General features: G+C 39.7%; 1 protein-coding gene across 1 annotated transcript in view; it reads right to left on the bottom strand.

The window, feature by feature from the left end:
• LOC107097860 (cytochrome c oxidase subunit 7A2, mitochondrial-like) overlaps positions 1-5,535 on the bottom strand; it is a 16,499-nt gene extending 10,964 nt beyond the window's left edge. The window contains exon 1 of the mRNA XM_015395183.1: positions 5,323-5,535. Coding sequence (XP_015250669.1) covers positions 5,323-5,337 — 15 coding nt within the window. The 5' untranslated portion in view covers positions 5,338-5,535. The remainder of the gene's footprint in view (positions 1-5,322) is intronic.
• Positions 5,536-7,645: the final 2,110 nt, after the last annotated feature.

Here is a 7,645-nt window from a genome sequence, read left to right as displayed (position 1 = left end):
CGAGTACATTTATATATATGTTTAAGCCAGAATGATTAGACATTTAAATTTGACCTTCCTACAATTTTAATTAATTATATAGTCACCTGAGAACGGATTCATGATTAATCGTGATTAATGATGTCTGCGTGTTTCCCTGGTTGCGTGCACTGAAATGTATATGACAATAAAGTAGTGAATCTCACTCCATTTTTTTTATTTATTTTTATTTATTGTTTTTTAAACAGGCCTATAGGCTCATAGCTCTTTTGTCAAAAAAAAAAATGTTCACCTAACCCTCTGTTCAAAATTACTCCCAGCGTGCCTGATATCATGCATCCCTAGGATGTAGAATTTGGATTAATTTCAATTCAAGGAAATTATTGATTGGGACTGTCCAGGCCAGGCAAAAGTTGGTGGGATATGTTCACACCAGTCCTTCAGAAAGTTACACCTGTGAGAGGTTAGTTTTTAGGCTAAATCTGGTCAGTCCATTGTAGTCTAGATTAAGTTCAATTTAGTCCAACAACAGACGTTCAAAAGACCTTACATTTTCATCGTCTTTGTGGTGCTGTTTTTTATGATTTCTATTATTTTTTTTTTTATCCATTTTTTGATTTTATTATTCTAAATTTTTTTTCCAGTTTTTTTTTTTATTTCTTTGACTTTTAAGAATTGCATTCTTTTCAAATTACGTATCAAAGATTACATTCTCTTCACTTCAAGCCCAATACAAACACGTTGTTTGTGGTTACTTAACAACAGCATAACGTCCATGTCGTCCAATAGAAGTAAAGAGAATGTGAACAGTAAAACCTGACTTGAAAAGAATAACATTCATAAAACTGAATCTGAAAAATAGGGATTTAAAAAAAAAAAAGAAAAATATGTAAGGAAATAAAGAAGAAATTTAAAATAAGAAATACAAAATTAATTTCAAAAGAAAATCAAAAAATACAATCTGCAAACACAGCAAAGCTGCTCTCAAACCTTTTTTACTTATTAACACATGTTTCAAAGTTTCCGTTCTGAATTTTTTTTTTTTTTTTTTCAAATTTCAATGTACAAAATGTGTTTTTTGCTTGGAACAATAATGGAACAAAATTCACTCCATAAACTTAACCTCTTAACATCCACCTCATTTTGGGAAATTCTCACCTATTTTGCATACCCAAATGGAAAAGCAAATAACTTAGGAACAGCAAGCCCAAATTACATGTGCAATACATTATTTGAAAGCTAACACCCTCTAGTTTCTGAATATATACATTAATATTGGGTGAGTAGAACACAGACCAAGCTGCATCAGTTCAAATATGACGCAAAGTTGTTTCTTTTATTCTCGGAAATGATAACAGCAGTATTATAGATAGTTTATTACTGCTTTTTGAACAGCAGTATTAAAGGCATGCTTAAGAATAGGCAGGTCTCGTGTATTATATTTGTTCTACATCATATCAACCACAAATGCAGACAATTTCAGACATCTAGCTATAACAGTTCCAGAGCTGTGGAGTTTTGAACTTTGGTGTCGCCTTGGAGCGGCGCCCAATGGTTCCACCTGCTGGTGTCTGTGTTTCTCTCTCACACAAGCCTGAAATGTGGTACCCCTTTAAATAAACTACACACATTTGGGCTCGATTGAAACCTTATTTCATTGGCTACAAAGCCCAACACCCACATGGTCTTAACTTAACCAATAACAGCAGAGAATAATAACACCTCAAATCGTGCCTGGCTGACAGGGAGTAAACAGGAAGTGTACCGGATGTGAGATTTATATCTCGCTTATTATATTATTTGCTAATAGGAAGAAGCTTCTTTGATCTTTGCCTAAATGTGTCACAAAAAGTAAATTGATTTTGTATCATCTTACGGAAGATACTTTGACATTTATAATTTATATTTTTAATAAATGTATAATTTGTTTATAATTGTTAATGTGAATTGAGATCTGGCCTAATTCTAAAAAAACTAACCTGTATAGATAAAAAGGTTGACAATAATATAATAAATGAACGTTTACTTGACTTCCTGATCATCTGATGCTTCTTCCTGCTGGTTTTAATCTTTGACATCATGTCAACATTTTTCAGTTTTTAAGTGTTTAAATTGTTCCTGCATCACTCTTTCATCCCAGTTCCTCATATTTACATTTGCAATTGTCTCACAGGATCTGGACCATATCACAGACTTCTCACATCCTCTATGAGATCTTTCTGAATGACAAACATCAGTCATCAGTACCGCCTGAGGCAGAACCTGGCAGACTGACTGAGCCGATCATGGAACAGCTGTGGCAGGAGGAAAGCAGTGAAGCTTAAGTATTGAAAGGACTTTCATGGATGAATATAGGAGAGCAGCAGAGATATCCATCCTGTCTTCAGCATTGCTTAACAATTGAGGAAAGATTCTGAGGCTGTGGGTTCAAATCCCAGCAGTGTTAGATTATAGAAGCACCCAATGTCCTGGCCAACTATCCAGGTTCAGCCTGCTGGTTTCCTCATTCCTAGAATCCTCAGCCATCTCCCAGCTGCAGGATTTAGAGCATCTAAATTCAGAACCCTGAATGGGTCAGAAGATTTTTGCCAGAGAGCAAGGTTTTTCCTTTGAAATATTTAGTTCAAATCTTTGTGTCAACTCCCATCAGAGTTTAAGCCCTAAATGCAGCTGCTCTGATAAATCTGATCTTATTTGTCACCAAAGCTCCTTTATGCATCCCTAGAGTTTAAAGTTTCAGGGCTTTCTGAAGTAAATCAGGAGCCAAGCTGATGGGGGGGTGGTCTGTGGCTGGGACCCCAAAAATGTCTTATTTGGAGGGCTGTTCAAAAGGACAAAATTGCAAGTAAACATTTTTTCTTTAATCTCTATCCATCTATTGTCTAGTTTGTCCTTGCAGGTGGTGCATATCAGTCATTGAGTGAGAGGAGGCGGACATCCTGGACATGTCTCCAGTCCTTCACAGAGACATAGAGGACAGATAACCAGACACGGACTCCAACCAAATCATAGCTTAAGTAAGACCAATCTACAGGGAAAGAACTCCTACATGAACAGGGAGAACATGCAAGCTGTTTGGAGAAAGGCTGGGGTTCAAACCCAGGACCTTCTTGGTACCAACTGGTTCACTATAGATTCTGCTGACCTTATATATGTTGGAAAATATGAATCATTAGTAAAACACTGTCTGGTTTTAGGGTGGCTAAAGCTTGGAGTGGAAGCATCTAACTTTCAGAAGTTTTGGAAAGTGTTGATCAGATCCTCTTAATAGACAACAGAACACCTGAGGGAAAGTGGATCGGTCCGATTGAATGTTCTATTCAATGTTCAGAAGGCAGAAACCTGAAGAAAGGTTCAGCTGGAGCTTGATCTCCTGGGTGATCTGATATAATGGGACGTTTCAAGATAGATCAGAGTTTAAACATGCATCCATAGTTTAAGGAATCATGACAGTATAAAAAAAAACGTTCAGGTAAGGAAACATTTTTCAGGAGTCTTTAAAGTGGGCAAAAGTGTTCTCTGTGTTTATCCTAATTTGTTAGTTTGAGAAATTGCTAGTTTGAGAACATAATTTAAAAGAATTTACTCTTTGTTTCCACATCCATGATGCAGAATGACTCTGTGGTCCAAACCGGACTTTAGAATCAAAACATAGCAGCAGATCTACAACGAAATGGCTGAAATAAAAGGAAGATGATGGAATGTCCTAGTCAAAGTCCAGAGCAGTGGCTGGACCTTCAGAGAGCTGAAACTACCTCCAGCTGCTGTGTCTCTTTAAGAGCTGCAGGGCTCTGTCTGCTCGGCCCAAGGTTACAGTGGACAGCTGAGGGCGGGGCTGCCTGCACCCAGAACCAATCGCATCCTCGCCACATGACCCCTGAACCAATCAGGGAGAAGAATTCTCCTTGGGACAGTTGAGGGGTGAAGGACAAGCTTCCGACATTAACTGCAGCTTAGTGTCATAAACAGAATCACATTTATATCTTATAAAGGCAGAAACTTAGCTTTTTACACAGATGATCATCAGAAACACTAAGTTTTACATCCATGAGCAGGAAAATTAAAGCAGGAGGTGTTCTAAATGGAAACAAGCATTTTAAGAAGGTTTCAGTTCTTATTTTATAAGAAAGGAAGTTTGAATAAAAAAATTTTGACTTTATTTTTAACATATTTAGATGAAAAGTTCGTCCTTTATTGACGTTAGAGGAATGATGGACTTTGCTTTGTTAACATGAGATGATGATTAACAGAAGTTAACCCAGCAGGTCCTGGATCAGATCACAGGCAGAGCTGCAGGCCAGCAGCAGAAACAGATTTACTTTCCATAAAAAACAAACCAGAAAGAAGTTAGAAATGTTTTATTCCCCCCGCAGAAAAAAAAATGTTCTTAATGATACTGTAGAGCCCTAAAGAAGCTTAATAACAGATTAGGATCCTTTTCTCACTTTATTTTTATAATAATCTGCAGTTTAACAGGTTACTTGTAGGAGAAACAACTTTAAAATGATGGATTTCTTAGAAAGATTTTGGTTTTAGTTGTTTTGACTCCTTCCAGGCTTCCATTATAATCCAAATAAAGAGGAACAGTAGGATGCTCTTTGGTCAGAAACAGCTGTAGCATTTGGAGGAGTCTCCACCCCTCAGTCAGCTTTTATTAAGAAAATGGAGAACTGCCTTCCATAGTCCTGGCTGAGGAAGAGGAGAATGCATCTGCTGGTCTGATCCTTTCCCAACACAGAGAACTGGAACTCTTCAAAGACTCATATCCCCAGAACAACTGCTAGTTTTTCTGATGCCAGGATAAGAAACTGGAAATTTATTGAGGTTGGAAATCTGTCCTGAAACGACCTTCTCTGCTCTGACATGCAGCCTAAATACAGGGGGGGTGAAGACAAACAAATGTGGAACAAAACAAATTTACAACTACAAACAGAAAGTAAAACTCACTGTTTAAGTAAAGGTGACACATTTTAACACAGGGCTTTCCCTTAACAGTCTCCTAATGTGTTAGATTAATCTACAGGCTGAAAATAACCTGTTGAGGGAGGAACAGGGAGACCGCTGTCATTGCGTACGTGCTGAGCTGCACTCCCAGGCCGACAGGTAAGCAGCAGGTGTGTGTTTCTGTGGCTGAACCATAAAAATAGTTTTAAAAAAACAAACATGCAACCAGAGCTCCAGCTCTGTCTGTACACATGGATCATATCTCTGCACACTCCAGACGCACAAACAACGCAAACAACGACCCCAGAGGTCAGACACGGTCAGCTGTCGGTCTGATCTGAGTTCTGCTCAAAATGCCCACAAGACATGAAAAGAGAAGAAAATAAGAGCTTTACCCACCAGAAGGCGATTCATGTCGAGCTGCGCTGCCTGATTTTACCCCCACAAGGACACAAACACAGACACACACCTCCTGGCAGTTGGAGTGTTTTTGAACGTCTGCCAAACTACGATCAGCTGCTGAGACCAAACCGCCTGCAGGAAGTTTCTGCTTGCAGCCCAGGTCAACCTGAGATTATCTCACTGCAGACATGGTTTGGATTAAATTCTGACTGCAGCAGAATGAGACTTTCTGTTTCTGTTCGAGGCACCTGCATGCTGCACAGCAGGGCAGCTCAAAACAAGGTCATGGCCTTTAGCTTTTAAACACTCAGTGAACCTGCAGGACTCTTTGTGGAACGTTGTTGCACTGACCTTGACCATGCTTGGTTTCACTTCCTGTAAACTAAGTGCTTTTCTTTTTTATAAAGCACCTGCAGTGGAGTCACATCCTGCTTTCATGATGTAGCCAATGAATAAAAATAAATGAGAAAAAAATATTTTTGCTTCTATCTGCTCATCTATGCAGGATTCCAGTGGGGCTGATGCCTGCTATGTCACACGGTGATGGCTGGTACATCCTTGACAGGGACACATAACCAAGTGGATACACACAACCTGGCAACAAATAAACCTTGTTGTTAGACAGGAGGAAGCCAGAGTACCCAGAGAGAACCCAGACTGCACAGAGAGAACATACAAACTCAAGGCCAGGATTCTAACCCAAGGCCTTCCTGCTGCTTGGTAGAATCAAGTTTTAAATAAAAAACAAGTTGATGAAGTGATCGTTTGCCATTGTTATGCAATAAATGTGGTTTGCGAGTGTATGTTCTCTATTTAAATAACATTTGGACTGTCATATGTTCTCAAACACATGCTAACTGGCTGTGTGTTTAGAAAACAAATGAAAGTGTGATTCAAGCTCAAATCATGGTCAGACAGTAAACTCTGCACACATATGGAAAGAATTCCCAACAACTCTCATAAAAAGTATCAGAATTTTTTAACAAAAGATAATTCAGCTCCAAGTCAAATATATTTGACTTAGGAGTCTTGACTAAAACTACTGGAATTCAGCTGAACTAATGAACTACAATAAACACAAAGATAAAATGAAAATGGTTGAAAACAGTCATCAATAAACAGTTCAATTATGTGACACAGATTTATGCATTAGGTGATCGAGCCAACATTTATCTTGCAGAGATTCGAATGAGGTCAAATGAGCTTTCAATTAATTTAGAGCAACTGAAATTGTCATAAAAGGGACAGATGGACCTAGTATTCAAGGTGAGGTTTATTAACACAGAACAGTACTGAAACGGGCTGCTGTGGATCTGCAGCTCACGGTGGCTGCAGGAGGGGGGCGGGGCACAGCACATACACTGGCACTCTGGGGAAAGAAACACAGGTAAGTGACCACGATCTTCTGACAGAAGAGGATAATCTTAGTCAGTCACTTAAATAGTTTCACAGTTCAGTCCATCTCCTTAGAAAGGTGTGCGATCCAGCCGATGGGCTGCTAACCAGACGTGGCGTGCATCGCCCAGGGTGTCCCTGATGCTGCAGCCCCGGAAAAGTTGCAGGAAGCCGATCCAAGTCAGGAGAGAACAGAGCAGGCAGGAACAGTCCAGGAATCCAAGAGTCTACAACTGATCAAGAGTTCCAACCCAAACAGGAGCAGAAGGATCCAAACTACCAGGAATCCACAGAGCATTCAGGGTGGTGTGCCCACAGAGGCACGCACAGATGCAGACAGGTAGGCTCAGTGGCTTAGAGAACAGAGACAAGACGTTGTACCAGAATTTCTGCAGGAAACTTTAAACTGGTCTCCTCTTAGGAACCAGGCTTAAAGGAATAAAACTGACCCTTTCCATGTTCCGAGCCAAAACCCCGAGGGCTTTGCTGAGAAGGACTTGGACACGATCAGGAGACAAGACAGACACCAAAAACGACTCAATCCGCTGGTCGCCACAGAAAAAACTAAACTAACTAAACAGACAGACTAACGGGATTAAATAAACAGACAGCTAACAATGATCTGGCCCCGATAGCTGGAACTGAGCCCAATATAAAGGAACAGACGCAGGTGGATACGATTATTGATAATTGGAGAACAGGCAGAGTTAGGCAGGAGAAAGGCATGAACAATTAAGGCCAGCTATCAGGGCAGATCATGACAGAAATGCCATCCAATTTGCAATGCAAATAAAGGTAAATAAAATATTATTAGGTGAATACTCAATGATTTGCCTAAATCAGAAATCAATAACCTTTTAGTGAAGGGGTTAAAGGTCCGACTCCACCACTTCCAGAACTACGGCCAGCTCCTTTGTTTGCTGTC

Source organism: Cyprinodon variegatus, unplaced genomic scaffold (genome assembly GCF_000732505.1).
Source record: "Cyprinodon variegatus isolate N-32 unplaced genomic scaffold, C_variegatus-1.0 Scaffold729, whole genome shotgun sequence".
NCBI classification, from domain to species: domain Eukaryota; kingdom Metazoa; phylum Chordata; class Actinopteri; order Cyprinodontiformes; family Cyprinodontidae; genus Cyprinodon; species Cyprinodon variegatus.
This window is presented reverse-complemented; position numbering and strand designations above follow the sequence as displayed.